Source organism: Episyrphus balteatus, chromosome 4 (assembly GCF_945859705.1).
Source record: "Episyrphus balteatus chromosome 4, idEpiBalt1.1, whole genome shotgun sequence".
NCBI lineage: Eukaryota > Metazoa > Arthropoda > Insecta > Diptera > Syrphidae > Episyrphus > Episyrphus balteatus.
This window is the reverse complement of record NC_079137.1, coordinates 26,704,068-26,722,184: the sequence shown is the minus strand read 5'-3', so window position 1 is coordinate 26,722,184 and position 18,117 is coordinate 26,704,068. Positions and strand designations below refer to the sequence as shown.

The window sequence follows — 18,117 nt, the reverse complement described above, 5'->3', positions numbered from 1 at the left end:
ACAGATTTAAAAAGTTGGAAAATAGTTCTTATAAAGACCGTTACTAAATATTCTCAAACAATTTTACTTATATAAATGAATTAGGTCCGAAGTACTGCATTTTCTAACGGTAAGTTGATGAATTTTTTTTGACTTCGGATTCGAGTTCAGCACACCGAAAACCATTATTTCGGCAACAAAAAAAAGTTTAATTTTGTTAAAAAGTGTTATGTCTTTCAGAAAGGAAGTAAGACTTTCACTAGTTCTTATTGCGGTAATCTTTCTATTAAATGAGAGGGTGGAAACTGAAGATAGGGGTGCAAAAGCCCCCTTTTTGTTTTTTTTTTCAATATATGTATCTCGTAAACAAAGCAAAATTTTGAGATATTGCACTTAACACATTTTGTAGAGAATTAACAATAATGTTTTTTTAAAAAATTGATAAAAAAATTTCCTTACCAAAACAGTCAAAACAAACATAAAAAAAAATCGATTTTTTGAGTTTTTTTACTTTTTTGGTTGTGTCTCTTATTTGGGCTGAGATAGGCATTAATATTGCTGTAATAAAAGATAGAAGATTAAATTTTCTTTAAAATGCTGGTTTTATTACATTTTTTCATTGAAAATTAACCGAAGTATGGCCATTTGAACCTATTTTTTTTCGCAGATTCAGTTTTTCTCAAGTAAAAAAGAAACATTTGAGGGGAAATTACGGTAACTTAGCAACCAAGAATAAATAGCGGTATTCTGTAGAAGGGTTAAATAAAATCATTTTTCAATATGGGAGAGGGTGGCTACCTCCCCCCGTTTAGGCGGGAGGGGCAATTTTCTAAAAAAAAAATACTTAAAATCAAAAAAATTTATTAAAAAACAACGGCAACACTTATAGTTATAAACGATACTTTTTTCGAAAGCTAAAATTATAATTATATTAAGTGCAATATTTTAAAATTTTGCTTTGTTTACGAGATATATTGAAAAAACCAAAAAGGCGGCTTTTGCACCCCTATCTTCAGTTTCCAACCTCTCATTTAATAGCACTCCGCGGTTTTATCTTCTTTTATAATACATAGAACGATTTCTGCAATAAAAACCCGTGAACGTCTTAGTTCCTTATTACCCTGTTTTTTTTCGACATAATCAATAGCCCATAAGAATAAATCAGACATTTATATGTATTTATTAACACGTATGTATTTTAAAAATGCCTACAATAGCTCCATATTATAACAGTAAGATTCGCGACGGTATAAATTGTGGGCGCTACATAATTACTTGTATTGTTAGCTGTGATAATAAAATTAATTGACTCTGTTATTTTCTGTATTATTCCCATGATAAAATAAAACAAAAATAAAGAAAGAAGTAAATTCTTTTCATCTCCTTTAAATTAACAGCTGTTTGAATTGAGTGTAAAGCTATTCCACTTATTGTCCCATTAAAATCAATTAAGAGTCATAAACTCGAGTTTGGCTGCACACGGGTAAACAAATAGTGTTTCAGAAAAAAATTATGAGATTTTCGATTGGTAAAAAAATCAATTTATTTTTAATTTAAATTTTTCAAAAAACTGATTTTGTGAACCGTTCGTTGATTGAGGTTATGATAATTCCCATTTGTTACAGCAAATCATTTATTTTTGTTGAAGTTCTATATGATTATTAAGAATCTACTGTAAATTACTTGTTTTATATATCTAGCATCAATATTGTTTGTAGTATGTTTATGTTTCAATGAAAATTTATTAGTCTATCTTAAACTCTGATACAAATATGTATATTGTTATTTTATTTGATTTTAATTACATTTTCCAACTACAGTTGAAACTCGATTAACCGGGATTGTCGGGACCGAGCCCATTACGGATAATCGAAAATCCCGGATAATAGAACTTTTTTTTTCAAGAAAAAATTTATATGTTTTTAAGTTTTTATTAAAAAATTTATTAAAAAAAAAAGAAAACAATTAAAAAATTATATTTTTGTTTGAACATACATTACAATATCACGAGATTAATTACGAGTATTATGAACTTTAAGGAAAATAAAAAAATTGTTGCATGTTTAGGTTTGTTTTTTATACCGGGCTTAGCTGGACAAAAAAAGCGCAGTCAGGGCTAAGCAATTTACATGTTGAATGAAGCAACACCTTAGCCCCTTGGGCTTAGTTGTTAAGCCCGATGATATCCCTGGGCTTAAAGGTAGAACTATAATTGACTGAAGCGTCCGATGAAACGGAGGGGAACAACGCTTCCAACTGCACTCGACGGATGAAAACTTATCAAAAATTCAAAGAAAACAACAAAAAAAAACGTAGGATTTGACATAAGCTTCCGACTGCTTCCTCCAATTATAATTCTGGGTTAACTTTTTGAACAGTTTTAAATCTGTGGTACTAAACTAATTTTTTCATAAATTGTTTAGAATTGGTTTACAAACGGGAAAACTGACGTTTGTAATGACAAAATTTGTTTAACTAGTTTTGCTAGCATACATTTTTGTATGTAAAACATACAAGAAAAATACAAGAAAACCCGAAAGCGATAAATATGAAAACTCTAAATTTACTTTGTGTCTGCTGATTTCGGAACATTCAATAAGCAGTGCTGCCAAGATTTCCGGTTAATCCCCGAGGCGTTTTTTTTTGTCCAGCTAAGCCCGGTGGTTATAAAAAACACACCTATTGTGTGACAGGGGATTTTACCCGTTGCTTTTCTTCGATTGAATTAATGTGAATGCGCTCAACTAGCAGTAAATCCTGATATGTTGTTCCAGGATAATTCTACTTATCAAAAAAAAAAAAAAATAAGAAAATAAAAAATATAAATAAAAAAAATTTAAATTATTTTCTTTATTTTTGAGTGCCGATTTTGTATGTTTTAGTTAAATTTTCTTCTTTCCTGTTCTCATATTACGGATAGTAGAGTTTATTACGGATAATAGAGTTAAAATAAATAAATTTTGTTTATTGTCGAGAAAGAATTTCAAATATTTTCATCACGGATAATAGAGCGTCCCGGTTAATCGAATCCCGGATAATCGAGTTTCAACTGTATTTTTAGGTGCCGAATCTCCATGATTTGGCAAGAGTACGATAACTAAGGCGGTGAAAAATAATAACGGAATTTTGTAGAACAGTCAAATACAAACATTTTTCACTATGGGAGGGGGTCTATCTCCCCCCTTTTAGGCGGGAGGGGAAATTTTTTAAAATATGACGAAAAATAAAAAAAATAAAATGCACGACTGGGTCGCACGAACTTGGTCTTAGAGTAAAAATTGCTTATATTTTTAAGACTTTTGATATAGAAATTTGGGAAATGTAGGTATAAAAAAATATAAAAAAAAAATTTTAAAAAAATATAAAATTCGTTTTTTAACCCTTTCGGACCCAGCGTTACTCTCATGTAACATTTTCTTAAAAATTCGTAAAAAATATTAAATTAAACAATTTTTTAGGTTTCCATGGCTTAATTTAAAGATAATAATGCCTAGTTACTGGATTATTACAAAAAGTTAGTCAAATATCATACCTTAATTTTTTTTTATCGAAAAAGGGACTGAAATTCACATTTTTTTTTTTTTTTTGCAAACGAATTTTTTTTTTATATGGTCATAATTTTTAAAAAAAGATATAAAAGATGTTAATTCAGAAAGTGTTTTGTTTTTTTTTGCTTAGAAGAAGTAGCATACATTATAGTTTCATAAAAAGTTATTTTCTCAGTTCTCCGACTTTTTTTGGTGGTCATAGGCAGTGCATATTACTTACATGTATCATGAGAATAACACATTAGTTTTGCTATTTATTATTTTGGAAAATAACTTTTTGCTATTCATATTTCTTAGTTGTGATATTTTTGACCCGATAATACCGAAAAAACATTTTTTAATATTGATTTTCATAGCTTGGATTCGAAAGGGTTAAAAAAATTAAAACAAAATCTGAAATCAAATTGACCTCCAAAAAAACTATGTAGTTTTATTTGATATATTAAGGTGCATTTTTAGAAAAAAAATTTCAAAAGCGTTAGAGCCGTTTTTTAAAAAACTAATTTTTTTTTTAATAATTTTTTGGAAAAAAAGTTTTAAAATAAATTTGGTATGCCATTTTGTGAAAAACATCTAAAAACAAAATTTCAAAAAAATTTCCAATGTCCCGTTTTCGAAAATTTGATTTTTGAAAAAAAAATTTCAAATTTTTTTTTTAAATCCAAAAATTAATTTTTTCAAAATTTGATTTTTGGTTTATATTAAAATTATGCTTCTTCACAAAAAGTTTTGTTAAAATCGAATTAGCGGTTTCGGAGCAAATCGGATTTAAAAAAACGGTTCTATGGCAGGTACCGTTAATAATGATTTTCAAAAAAATATTTTTTCATTAGAAGATAGACATTGTTTTAAAACTTACATATGAATTTTGTAAGCAAAATCGTTGGAGCCGTTTTTGAGCAATATCAACTTCACTAAAAACGGTGTATGACAAGTACCGTTATTTTTGGACCAAAAAAATTAATTCCAAAAAAACCTCTGGGGAGTCGCTAAATAACGCTACATACCAAGTTTGACATTAATCGGTCCATCCGTTTAGGCTGTAGCTTCGTATACAGACAGACAGACGGACTTCCGGGACCCACTTTTTTGGCATTCTCTACCATCGTCATGTAATGGAAAAATGTTATCTCAACTTTTTTTTTTTTGTACGAATGCATAACTTGATATATAGTACCTATATCGCAAGTAAAAATTATTCAAAAACAACGGCAACACTTATAGTTATAAATGATACCTTTTTCAAAAGCCAGAATTGCACACTTAAAATCAATCAATCAATTTTAAAATCAAGTTATTTCAATAAATGGTCTTCGACATAATCGATTTCAAAGTCAAAATTTGTGAAAAAAGTTTGAAAAAGCACATTGAATAAAATTTTTACCATGACTGTGATATTAAATATGAAATTAATAGATGAAATAAGCTGCCTTAATTAATTTCTTATCAAGTACTGAAAACCATATGCTTCTATGCCTTCTAGTTTTTGAGAAAATTAAAAATAAGAAAATTACCTTTTCATCAGATTTTCATTTTCTTGGCTATTTTCGCCAATGTTAACAGCTTTTTAAATTTAACGTATCATGCCTGGCCCGCTTTGAGGGCTCATAAGATTTAAACTCCCTTTTGTATCCTCTGTCCCGCTCAGACAACTTCGTTGCTTCGCTTAGGCTATTAAATTGGTCCTAAGAATCTCGCGATATTTTTAAAAAGAATACTTAAAAATAAATAAAAATGGTAGAAGTATGCAATTCAAGGCGTATCAAAGTGAGATGCCTAAGGGGGGCCATGCTGCCCCCCTACAACCCCCCTGCTTGGGCACACTATAGGATTTGGGGTGGGGTCAAGGTTGGGTATGTACAAAGTTTCTTTTGAATTCGAAAAAACCTTTTAAATTCTGAAGAAAATTTGCCTACACCCGAACTCGCACCCACCCCAAATCCTATAATAGTGAGCCCAAGCAGGGGGGTTGCAAGGGGACATACTGCTTGCAAGCATTATGTTTATGCAAACAAGGAAAAACAAAAAAAATACAAATTTGATACAAAGGAAGTTTTTTAATTTTCAATTTTCTCAAAAACTAGAAGACATAGAAGCATATGGTTTTCAGAATTTGGTAAGAAATTAATTGCGGCAGTTTATTTCATCGATTAATTTCATAGTCTTGGTAAAAATAGTATTAAATGTGTTTTTTTTTTAACTTTTTTTCACAAATTTTGATTTTGAAGTTGATTATTTCGAGAATTGAAATAATTTTCGAGAGAATTGAAATAATTTGATTTAAAAATTAAAATTAAGTGTGCAATTCTGGCTTTTGAAAAAGGTATCATTTATAACTGTAAGTGTTGCCGTTGTTTTTTAATATTTTTTTTTTATTTTTCGTCATATTTTAGAAAATTGAAGTTCCCGCTTAAACGGGGGGAAATAGAACCCCCCCACCCCCCCTCCAATAGTAAAAATGATTGTATTGAACTTCTCTACAAAATATCGTTATCAATTCTTGCCGCCTTAGTTATCGTACTCTCCCCCATGATTTTCCATAATGATTCTGATACTTTGGATTACATCTGTGCTTAAGTTACCCGCGACAAACCCGCACTGGTTATCGGTCAGCCTAATTATTTTTCGAATCCGGCTACCCAAGACCCGCTCAACGATCTTCATGGTGTGTTACATCAACTCAACTGCATCAGCTTAATCGAACGGTAATTATCACAGCTTCGCATATCAAGGGCGCACGCACCTTAAAATTTATTATCGCTTTAAAAAAAAAGTATGTAATTCTTTTATATTAATTTTTCATCTTTTATACAGGGTGTCCCAAAAGTCAACGTCGAAACGAAAACGGTAGATAGGGTAGGTGGTGACAGTCATATGTTTTTCATGTGCCGTGACTACAAATCTCAAGATTTCTCAATTTTTTTCTTTTGCGACAGAACTTTGAATAACCCTGCTACCAAATGCATACAAACTTTTAACTCAACTCCATCAGTTTTAAAGCAAATATCACTTTTTTGTCCAACTAAGTACTCAAAAATTGTACATGACTCTAATTCAATGAACCGTTGTGTAAAAGAAAATACACTACAATGTTTCGGCAATTTACCATAAAAGTTGGTGTGTTCCATTCTCTTTTCAAAATGGTATAGCATTATTGAGAATATTCCATAAATAACCGAGAATTAAATTTTTTTCTTGAGAAATCCGACTTTTTTTATTTGGTAATTTGTCCATATTATTTAATTTTTGTCCCCTTTCAGAACCGAATTGGTATTTTAAGAAGTAGTTAGGTGTTGATTTTTAAAAGATAAAACAAGCTTAATTAATAATCTAAAAGTAACAGTTGGTAGACTACGCTTTAGCAAAGGTTTATGAATGAAAATAGTAGAAAAACCTATCCTTATGGTCTTTTGACCGGAAATGGCGACCACAAAACACTGCGTATCCAAAATAGTTCGTTCGTAATACACTTTTCAAAAGGGTTATTATGCTATACATTGCTATGATGTCGTTGTACAATCTTTGGAAAGATAAAAAAGTGACTCGATTTATGCGATATCCTACAAAAAGCACACGATTTTTTCCCGACAACAAAAATTTGATATTCATACTACCCTCTCTTTACCGTACTTTACTTTAAGCCCGTTGAGGACAGTCAAAACGTGAATATGACAACTATAATCCAAGATCGTTTAATTGGTATAATTTGAGAGGAGGGAAGCATAGAAGGTGTACCTACTTAATAGATTTTTTGAGGACCCACACCGCCGGAAGGAAACTTTCCCTTCATTGATTAGGCAAGTGATCATCTCGTATTAGCTATGAGACAAGAATTGTAAGCCATCTAAGCCCGATGTGTCCAATATTTTTCCAGCTTTTCCCTTTTAGGGTATTTAACAACCTCACTTAACTTATTCGACTGTGATGAAGCTATTGGAAATTGTTCATTTAAAAGTCCGTCACAATCCTATCGCCAAGTAGTTGGCTTTTTTAGGATTGGTAATGATGAACTTTGACAAACAAATCTCTTGATCATTTCTGTTGTTCTTTGAGCGGCTATTTTGAAGATTGCATTTATATTTAGATCTAATCTAATCCGAAGATAAATCTAAAAAATAAAAAAAAAAAAAATAAATAAAATAAAACTACGTGGCACATCATGTTATCGGACAGGTGGCTTCAGTTTAGCTGCCGATTTAGAAGAACTTCGGAGCCGACTCTTGGGCTCGAACCTACGATGCCAGCTCTGCAGTCAACCTATTCCTAAGTGCCATGGCCACCTGTCTATTTTTTTTTTTTGATGATAGTTGCGCCCTAGAGCTGTGTCAATCGTTCATTTTAAGAGATTCAATCGTTCATATCGTCGGTGAAACCAGAAAAATGTGTAACTCCAATATTTCTGAAAATTAGATTTGAGTGCCTGATATTTACCGTTCCTTAAACTGGGAATCCCCTTAAAGTTCATAGTTTTTATTTTATTAGCAAATTAGAAAATGAAAACTCATACAAATGCCTTCAAAACGATGAGGTTTTAATGCTCTCCTATAAAATCTGCTAAAATTGAGTTACACACTTTTCTGGTTTCACCGACGATATGTCGTTCAGTTCAAGGATTCATTCTTTTCAATCGTTCATTTTTTTCAATCATTTTGGTTTCTTTTTTTTTTTTGATTTATTAATAAATTAAGTTTTTTTTTGGTTTATTTATTTATTTCAAAGTATGACATGAGTTTTATGAAGTTTTGCAAGCCTTTAAATCGATTTAGAGGTTAAAATTTAAATTAACTTAAAAATCAGTTCAATGATTCGTTCTTTTCAATCGTTCATTTTTTCAATCATTTTGGATGTTTTTCTTTTTGGTTTTAAATAAAATAATTTGTTTATTTCTATTTCAAAATTTTTTGTTGATGTTCTGATTTCCGAAACATTACGTTCCCTTTCGTTTACTCTGATCTTTTTCTTGCCCTTGAACAATATTAAAAAATGATTGTATTTCTAATAATCTGGTGATTGAAATCAATCAATCTTTTTGGTGAACGATTCAAAAAGAACGAATCAATCGCGATTAACACAGCTCTATTGCGCCCTTATTCGTGATTTGTCGTAGCTCTTGAGTAGAATACCTATTTGGTCCGAATCCGAAATGTGGGAGGTTGAATGGCTTTTTATAATATTTTCTATTCTGTGTACAAAACACTTTACGAGCAAATACCTATCTACTTCACTTTTATTTATTGATTTACTTTAATTTATTGATATGTACCTACTGGTACATGCGTCATAAACCAACTCTACACAACATCGATGACGTTGTGTGGCGATGTAAAAAAGAAATATAGTGTTGCTTCAAAGCAATATGATGTGTAAAAGGAGGCAAACTACTTTAAACGAAAAAGTTTAATGGTTTTTTGTTTTTAATAGTGTCTTTGACCTGTTACTTAAAATCTCTCTTTGTCTATTTTGTTTACATATGTATATTATATCTAACAATAATAATTATTTCCGAATTCCGATACAAGAGAGTTCGTCGCAATCACAATTCACAATTCCCTATTTCTCTCTCAGAGGAAGCTCTCTAATATCTCAGAACTTGTTAATTAATATGGATACTCTATTCTGCATTGACCTAGTGATAAACGAATGTCTATACAGAATCAGAGTACTTTTTCGGGCGTATGGTAGGTATAAGTCAAGCGTATACAGGCACATAGAAAAATTTATTGATTTTACCATCTGAGGAGAACCAGTAGACAAAAGTGTGGGGGAGAAGTATACGTCTTCATCCCCTTTGTTTCACCTGAATCTTTTGAGGAAAACTAGAAAAATAACAATAACGGGTTATATATTTACCTGAGATCTGGCAAATCCATCTGGGTTCATTGTAGGCATTATATAAATGTCAGTACTATTGATAAGCTTTGAAATTTCATCACTTTTCTCGTAGTTATAGAGTAAATATTGTGCCAGATAAATCAACATTTCTCTACTGACTGCCTCGTCACCATGCATATTGCCGATATATTTAACCATTGGTGTAAGAAGATTGCGATGACGTACATTCTTTCCTATTTGCAGAACCATTAAATTCCTTCCTTCTAGCGAATGTCCAATGGTATGAACTTTGGCATATTCGGGGAAAGTTTTCTGCAAGCGTGAGAAAAGGTCTTCCAGATTTTCTTGCGAGTGATAAAATGGATTTTCGATAAATTGTTCGTCATTCTTAATAACATATGAATGGGTGGTGAAGACGAGGAGAAGGATTGCGTATAATTGAACCCATAACATCATTATCACAAAAAGAAATCACTCAACTTGAATTTGTTTTTTTTTTGCACAATATTGCTTTTTTGGGTTTTTGTTTAGGCGAAGAAAAAACAATGTACTCTTAATTTAATTAATACAGTCTGGGTCACATCTAATTACTAAAATGCGAAAACGAAAATCAAGAACAGGAATCTCAAGCTGCTTGAACTCGAACGACAAAATGCACGAAACATGAATGAAAGATGAGGTGCGTTCAGGTCTAGAAATCTGAATTCAGAATTTTTGACAGAAGAACTATGTTCAAATGACACAATCTGAACTCAAATTCTGAATTTTTCATCGGGGCCTGTTTCAGTGGTACGCCAACACAACACACACACCAATCTATTTAGGCCGTGTGCGTTGGTTAAATTTTGACGGTTAAAAAAGGGATCAAATTTATTTTTTTGCTGTGCGAATTGGGTTAGAATGTGTTAAAAGGGACTTTTTTTTGGCATTATGTACTTTGATTAAAATTCCTTCAAGATATAACAAAATAACCTCAAAATGTTTTTTTTTGTATATAATTATTATTCAATTATTTATTTTTTATAACAAAACCCAGCTGAAAATATATAAAGTAAAATATTCTAGTGTGAAAATGTGAGAAAAGCGGTTTTTTTTTATCATCCCACTTGATCCATATAGATCATTAACACGTATTACAACAACTACATGAGATCTTGTTTTCATCAGGATCACGATTCGTGAACCTGATGAAAAGCAAGATCACGATTCATGATCCTGATGAAAATCAAGATCACGATTCGTGATTTTGATGAAAAGCAAGATCTGATGTTGTTGTAATACGTGTAATAATTAATGATCTATATGGATCAAGTGGGATAATAAAAAACCGCTAAATTCTCAATTTCACATATTTCTTTTTATTTTTATCGATAATTTCCCACTTTCAGCCTATTACGCTGCTGAAGCGAAAAAAAAATTTCCATACAAAATTTCGTTAACGAAATCCTGAACGGAAAATTTCGTTTTGCTTTTCGTTTTTCAGTACGCAGCTCTAAGGAAAAATTGGAGAGTTTTCACTCATTTCTCACTTACTTTTTACTGACCTGTGCATTTTTCTAGACTCCAAGAGCAGTGTTGACGGTTTTTTTCACTTTTAATTCATTTATTTCTTGCTTTAAAAATTATTTTCTATTGATTTTTCTTGATTTTAAATTAATTTTGAATTTTTTTATTTTGACTTTGACAGAATACTCGATGATATTCGTTAGTAGAGATACAAAAGAATAAGGTCCGAAGAACTCAAAAAAACATTTTTTTTTGCATTTCTAACGGTAATATCTCAAAAACGGAAGCTGATTAGTTGTTTCTGACTTCGGAATTAAGTTCAGCACACCAATAGGGCCAGTTGTACAAACGTGGTTCAGCCTCGGATCAAGAATTTAACTCGCCGATTTCGGCGGATTAGCAGTGGATCAACTTTGGTTCAAGGATGGATTTAGCTATTTCAACCTATATAGACCTAGAACCAGTGCTAAAAACCAATTTTAAGACCGAATTCAGAAGATAAAAGTTGCTGAACCACGGATCAAATATTTGTACAACTGGACCTTAGAAAAGTATATTTTTGTTTCGGCAACAAAACCCTTGTAAACCAGTGTTATCAAAAGAAAATTCGAAAAAAGAGCCTGTTTTCTCTTTTCAAAACCTTCAGAAAAGTATATTTTTGTTTCGGCAACAAAAAAAAAGTTTAATTTTGTTAACCAGTGTAATCATTGCGTACTATTACACGATGCCTCTTGAGTCGAAGGCCGTGTGCTTTGTATATAAAATCTATAGTACTATCATGAAGTGCAATTTTTTAGTTTGTTCGTTACCTGAGTGGTGGCGAGGGCGCTTAGATCGAATTAATAATGGGAGTAAGGAGATGAGACATACATTTCTGTTTGAAATTTGACATATTTTTTAGTTCGTTCGCTAGCTTACTTTTTTGGTGGCGCTGTTTTTTTTCATGATAGTACTATAGATTTTATATACAAAGGCCGTGTGTGAATTAATAGTTAACACCGTGTAAAATTTTTGACACTATTGAGATGAATAAAAAATTTTCAGCTGTTAAAAATTTATTGGGCTCTGGGGCCTGGTTAAATTTGAGTTAAATTTTTTTTGCAGATGGTTTTGTTTTGTTTTTTTTTTTTTTTTTTATTATTAAAAAGGAGTTTCATGGCAGAAAAAAGGCAGAAAAAATTTTAAACAATAATATTTTTTTTGAAATTTTTTTGTTCACCTCAATAGTGTCAAAAATTTAACACGGATTTAACTATTTAACGCAATTCACACACCGCCGAAGACTCAAATTTGGCATTTCTCTTTTGATTTAAAATTTTTTGTTGTTGTATTGCACCAAGAAGCAAAAAAAAGGGAATGTTGAAAAAAGAAAAAGTGGAAAAAAAAGAACGCCAAAAAAAAGTCTCATCAGAATTTCGACCCAAACCCATAAATAAAAAATACCAAGACTGCAAGCTTTCTTACGTCTTTCCCCCCAAAACCCTTTAGTGCACAGTGTTGTCAGTGAATATATGTGAAAGCCACCACGTTGGTAAATGACGTTAACACGCACACATTTATAGATTCACGACATTCACCACACTCGCAGCTTGTAGGCCATAAACAAAAAATACCAAGACTGGAAATTTTCGTACGTCTTTCCCCCCAAAACCCTTTTGTGTACAGTGCTGTCTGTGAATATATGTGAAAAATATATGTGAAAGCCACCACGTTGGTAAATGACGTTAACACGCACACATTTATAGATTCACGACATTCACCACACATCCAACACGAACACAACGATAGGTTCACGACATTCACCACACCTCGCAGCTTGTAGGCAAACGTCAGTTGACCGCCGAGTTTCCAGTCTTGGTATTTTTTGTTTATGTTGTAGGCAAACGCCATTCGACCGCTCAGTTTCCAGTCTTGGTATTTTTTGTCGATGCCGAAGACTCTCCGTTCGGATAATTTTTGTTTTATCTTCTTTCTCTTTTGCATAAGTTTTGAAAAGAGGCGCGCCCTGCAAACCAAACCTCAGTAGTTTAGGGGAAAATACAACCACCAACAAAGTCTTGTTTGTAGATGTGTTTCTTTATTTACCAAAATCTCTCCCCTCAGAAAAAAAAAAATTGTTTTGTTTCTCCTTCTTTGTGAAATGGGAGGAAAATAACGCAATGTATGCAATGTACAAAGTTTTGTCTCTTTTGTTCGCGTTTGTTTTGACTTTTGCTACATTTTATATTTTCTAGTGAAACCTTGCTGAGCAAAAGCAAATTATCTGTGAATGTGAGTTCGACTTTTTCTCTGTGCAGACAAAAACGAAAAATATATAAAGAAAATTTGTTCTGTCCTTTGGAGAATTAAATTAAACAATTTAGTTTAAAAAATAAATAATCTTCTCAGTTATTAGTGAATTTAATAATCTACCACACAAATTCTTCGGCACAAAAATTCCACCATCATCGGGAAGTTTGACCCCGCTTCACAGAGCTTTTTTTTTTTAAAGCTAATTATCTAAAAATTTACATTGATTATATTAGTATTATGTTGGCACAAAAGGGGCCTAACGTTTTTACATTGTTTTTTTTTTTTTTAAGCTAAATTTACAGTTAATTGTAATTGTGTTTGTTTTAAATACTAATTCTGCTGGCAGCTTCTTAACTCAGGTTGTTCAAGTCCGGTTGTCATTGTGAAGGTTGGATTAGGGAGGGGTGAGGCTTTCAGCCACGATAGTGAGCTGATCCAGGATCAGCGTAGAAGGGAATGTTCTCTTCGTCGTTGGTTGATATCACATCCTCATCCAAAAGTTCCTTAGCTTCTAGGTACCGCTGGTTAGGCTGTCTTGGCTGGTTTATAACTCTTCCTATTATTAAGTTTGGGTGGTTGCTCAGGTTCTGTAGGCATCTTCTGCTTGATTGGATAAGATACTTGTCGAGTTTTATAATTTGGGACTTCACAGAGCTTCAGCCTTGTGCATTAAGAAAAAAAAAAGATACAAAAACCACCACCAAAGTGCAGAGTAATTTTTTCTTTTTCACTATTCTCAAGGGTTTTTTTTTCTTTTTTTAAAAAACTATTTTGTGTGTTTCTAATAAATATTAAATAAATATAGTGGTTTTGAAAGAATTATTGTTTTTTTTTTTGAAGATTTTTTTTTATTTCAAGTGAAATTACAATTTTATTCTTAATGAGACAAAGTTTTTTGAAATTACATTTGAAACAAATTTATATGTTAAATTGAAGTTTATAAATAATTTTTCACTAAAAGCTAGTGAATTAAAACTATTTATAAAAATCAATTTACCATGTTTCATGTGTAATTTCAAAAGGTTTAGTTTCACTAGAAACAATCTATTTCTTTTACGTACAAATTTCACCACTTCTAGATAAGTACTTTTAAAGTACAATTTTCAGTGGTTTTTCTGTACTGTACTGTACTGTACTGGCAAATATACATCAGAAGCACTTCCAGATGAGCTTCGCTGATGTACTTTTAAAGTACATTTGTCTGTACTTTTGATGGAGGGGAAATTTATTTCATCTTGCATGTGAGAAAGAGATAGTTGCTTCACGTATTCTTATATACAGGAAGTATATAACTGAGTTTTTTCCCGAGCTCCTATCTTTTTCAGTTTAAAAGAAGTACTTTTTTTCTGTAATTCTACGTTTTCTAGGCGTGTAATAGCTGACTATGAGTTGGACCCATAAACAAAAAATACCAACCCTTGAAGCAAACGAGTCTGACCTCGGTCCGAATCCGCTCCGCCTCAGGCGGAGCTAAATCCGACTTCCACTCAGAAACGGGTCCGAAGGTGGCTCAAATTAGTATGGAAATTATAATCACCGCGGAGCCAATTTGAAATGTATTGGTTTTTTCACCACGATTTCTCCTTCGACTTTGTGTTCATACAACCGTTTTTCTCGGTCGAAGGTCGGAGTGTCTTTTCTGAACTCCGTTTTCTTGCTTGAAGGAAAGACTGGAAACTCGGCGGTCAACTGACGTTTGCCTACAAGCTGCGAGGTGTGGTGAATGTCGTGAACCTATCGTTGTGTTCTTGTCCGATGTGTGGTGGTGAAAACTGAGAAAATGAAAAAAAAGTAGACAGACATAGCCAACAATTAAGAGCAAAAGCGTCATTTTGTTATTTTTTGTTGAAGTGTTTAGTCCCGTCGTGTCTCGTGTCGTTGTTAATAAAATATAAGTATAATTATAAACAATTATATCAAACTATTAACAATATGGAAACAAAAAAAGGTATGTTGTATATATCGCTCAAAGTGTTTGGATTAAAGTGATGTGTTTCTGTTTGTGTTGTAGATGTAATCTCTAATGATGAAGAAAAAGGCAGAAGGTGAAACATGCGATTGGGCATCTAAAGAAACACCAACAACAGCAGCAACAACAAATAAAATAAAATGAAAAAAATGTATTGTATTTTATATTGTATATATTGTGAAAATTTCGTTTGCTAAAATTAAATAAAAAAAAACAGTTTCAGTGAAAAAAAAAATAAATCTTGTTCTTTTTTGGTCGCAAATGCGAAACGTCATCCCTTTTTTGTTCCTCTTTCTAGTAGGTTTTCGCTGCTCCGACTCGGGTCCGACTTCGGCTCCGTTTTCTCGGAATGGAGATTTTCACCACACCAATACATATGCAATCGACTTCGCGGTGATTATAATTTCCATACTAATTTGAGCCGCCTTCGGACCACTTTCTGATCCGTAACCGAGGTCGGACCTGTTTGCTTGAAGGGAACTGGTTAAAAAAAACGCCTCGGGGCTTAGCGAGAAAAATTGGCAGCACTGCATACTAAATGTTCCGAAATCAGCTGACACAAAAAAATATAAAGTTGTCATATTTTTCGCTTTTGGGGTTTCTTGTGTGCTTTTGAAGAAAAAAAGTTTAACTAACTATTAAATAAATATTTAAAATAATAATTGTCATTCCAAACATCATTTTTGATGTTTTTAAACAAATTCTAAACAATTTACGAACAAGTTAATTTGGTAGCACAGATTTAAATCTGTTGAAAAAGTTAAGCCCAGAGAATTCTCCGGGCTAAACAACTAAGCCCAAGGGGATAAAGTGGTGTTGCATTTAACATGTAAATTGCTTAGCCCCGACTGCGTTTTTTTTTGTCCAGTTAAGACCGGTGGTAATAAAAAACACACCTATAATAAGGTAATATATTCCGAACGTTGTCAAAATTTGTTTGTCAAAAATGGGCACCAATCTGTCAGGTCGACCTTTAATTTTTATATTTCAATCGCAGTAAACAGGAAATTTGTTTTTGTTTTAATTTATAAAATGTCATTTAAAAATATTATAAATTGAAAAATAACAAATTGTCTTCGTGTTTCATCGCGGAAAATGGTAAATAATTGTTTAAAAATTAGTGGTGTGCGTGGTTTAAGAATTCGGTAGCTGACATTGGTCGCCAAAGTGTCATGTTTTGACAATCTGGCGACCAATGTCAGTTCGGAATATAATATATCACAGTACACATAAAAAGGTAATATATTCCGAACTGACATTGGTCGCCAGATTGTCAAAATATGACACTTTGGCGACCAATGTCAGCTACCGAATTCTTAATTGTTTAAAATACCGACGAAAAACGCACAAAAACCGATAAACCACGCACACCACTAATTTTTAAACAGTTATTTACCATTTTCCGCGATGAAACACGAAGAAAATTTGTTATTTTTCAATTTAAGGCTTGGCCACACCGGAGGGTATGCGGTAGCGGTACGGGTAGAGGTAACGGTACTTGTATGAAAAAAATTCCAAACTGACATATCAACGTTCAGATGTGGAATTTTTTTCATACAAATATCGTTACCGCTACCCGTACCTCTACCGCATACCCTCCGGTGTGGCCAAGCCTTTATAATATTTTTAAATGACATTTTATAAATTAAAACAAAAACAAATTTCCTGTTTACTGCGATTGAAATATAAAAATTAAAGGCCGACCTGACAGATTGGTGCCCATTTTAGACAAACAAATTTTGACAACGTTCGGAATATATTACCTTATTATAGGTCTGTTTGGGTACTGCCTAAAATAGAAATATTTTTACTTTATTCAACTTTTTTAACCCAATTCCTGTTTGGGTACTCTGAAATTGAGCATTTTTTCACAAAAAAGATGGCCGCGAGAGAGAAAATAATTTCCCCTTCTTGTGATTTTCTGCCCAAAAAATTTCGTCGGACAAAAATCTGAAATCTGTCAAAAGGTAGTGCTTTCTCTGTTTTACATATTCGGTCTTGTCGCACAACATAAACAAAACAAGCTATAAACATGGCGGTGTGGTTTTTTCTTGTGTTTAAATTTATTGCGTTTTAGTGGCTTTGTGATCAAAATATATTATAATATTCTAAGTAAAAATTATAAAAAAAGTGTTTTGATGTTTTTTGTTTCTTTATTATTTTTTTTTCAATTGGTGTTGTTTAGATTTTTTGATGAAAAAAAAAAACAAACTAAAAACAGCGGTGTGGATTTTTTTGTGTTTTTATTTTAATTTATTAAGTTTTAGTGGTTAAATGCTTAAAATATATTAATATTTGAAGAAAAAATTATAAAAAATTGTTTGAAAAAAAAATGTTTTGATACTTTTCGTTTGTTTATTTTTTTTTTCTTTGTTTACTTTTTTGGAAGCAGAAAAGTTTGAACAAAAAGCGTTTGGGTACTTTTGGACAATTTTTCTTTCTCTGAGAGGATTTCATCCCCACTCCTCAAAATTTGACAGGTTTCATATTTTTGTACAAAAAGAACCCAAACAGACCTTATGTGTACTGTGATAATATATTACCTTTTTATGTGTACTGTGGTTGGACCCTTCAATTTTTCTTTTCCAACTGTACTCTTGCTCACGAAAACATAACCAATGCGAACTTTCCCTATAACAACAACATCAAACTTTTTTTTGACATTTTATCTAAAGCTTCATGCAAGCTTCATGACGTTATAAAAGCTTAAACGGTTTTGGTCATAAACAAAAAATACCAAGACTGGAAACTCGGCGGTCAACTGACGTTTGCCTACAAGCTGCGAGGTGTGGTGAATGTCGTGAACCTATCGTTGTGTTCGTGTCAAATGTGTGGTGAATGTCGTGAATCTATAAATGTGTGCGTGTTAACGTCATTTACCAAAGTGGTGGCTTTCACATATATTCACAGACAGCAATGTACACAAAAGGGTTTTGGGGGGAAAGACGTACGAAATTTTCCAGTCTTGGTATTTTTTGTTTATGGTTTTGG

The 18,117-nt window shown here is 32.2% G+C and overlaps 1 protein-coding gene across 1 annotated transcript in view; it reads right to left on the bottom strand.

The window, feature by feature from the left end:
* The window catches only part of LOC129920151 (carboxypeptidase D), a 45,644-nt gene extending 35,698 nt beyond the window's left edge, over window positions 1–9,946 (bottom strand). Inside the window, exons 1-2 of the mRNA XM_056001374.1 lie at window positions 9,929–9,946; window positions 9,378–9,869 (exon numbers count right to left, since the gene is read on the bottom strand). Coding sequence (XP_055857349.1) covers window positions 9,378–9,815 — 438 coding nt within the window. The 5' untranslated portion in view covers window positions 9,816–9,869; window positions 9,929–9,946. The remainder of the gene's footprint in view (window positions 1–9,377; window positions 9,870–9,928) is intronic.
* Between the last annotated feature and the right edge of the window lie 8,171 nt (window positions 9,947–18,117).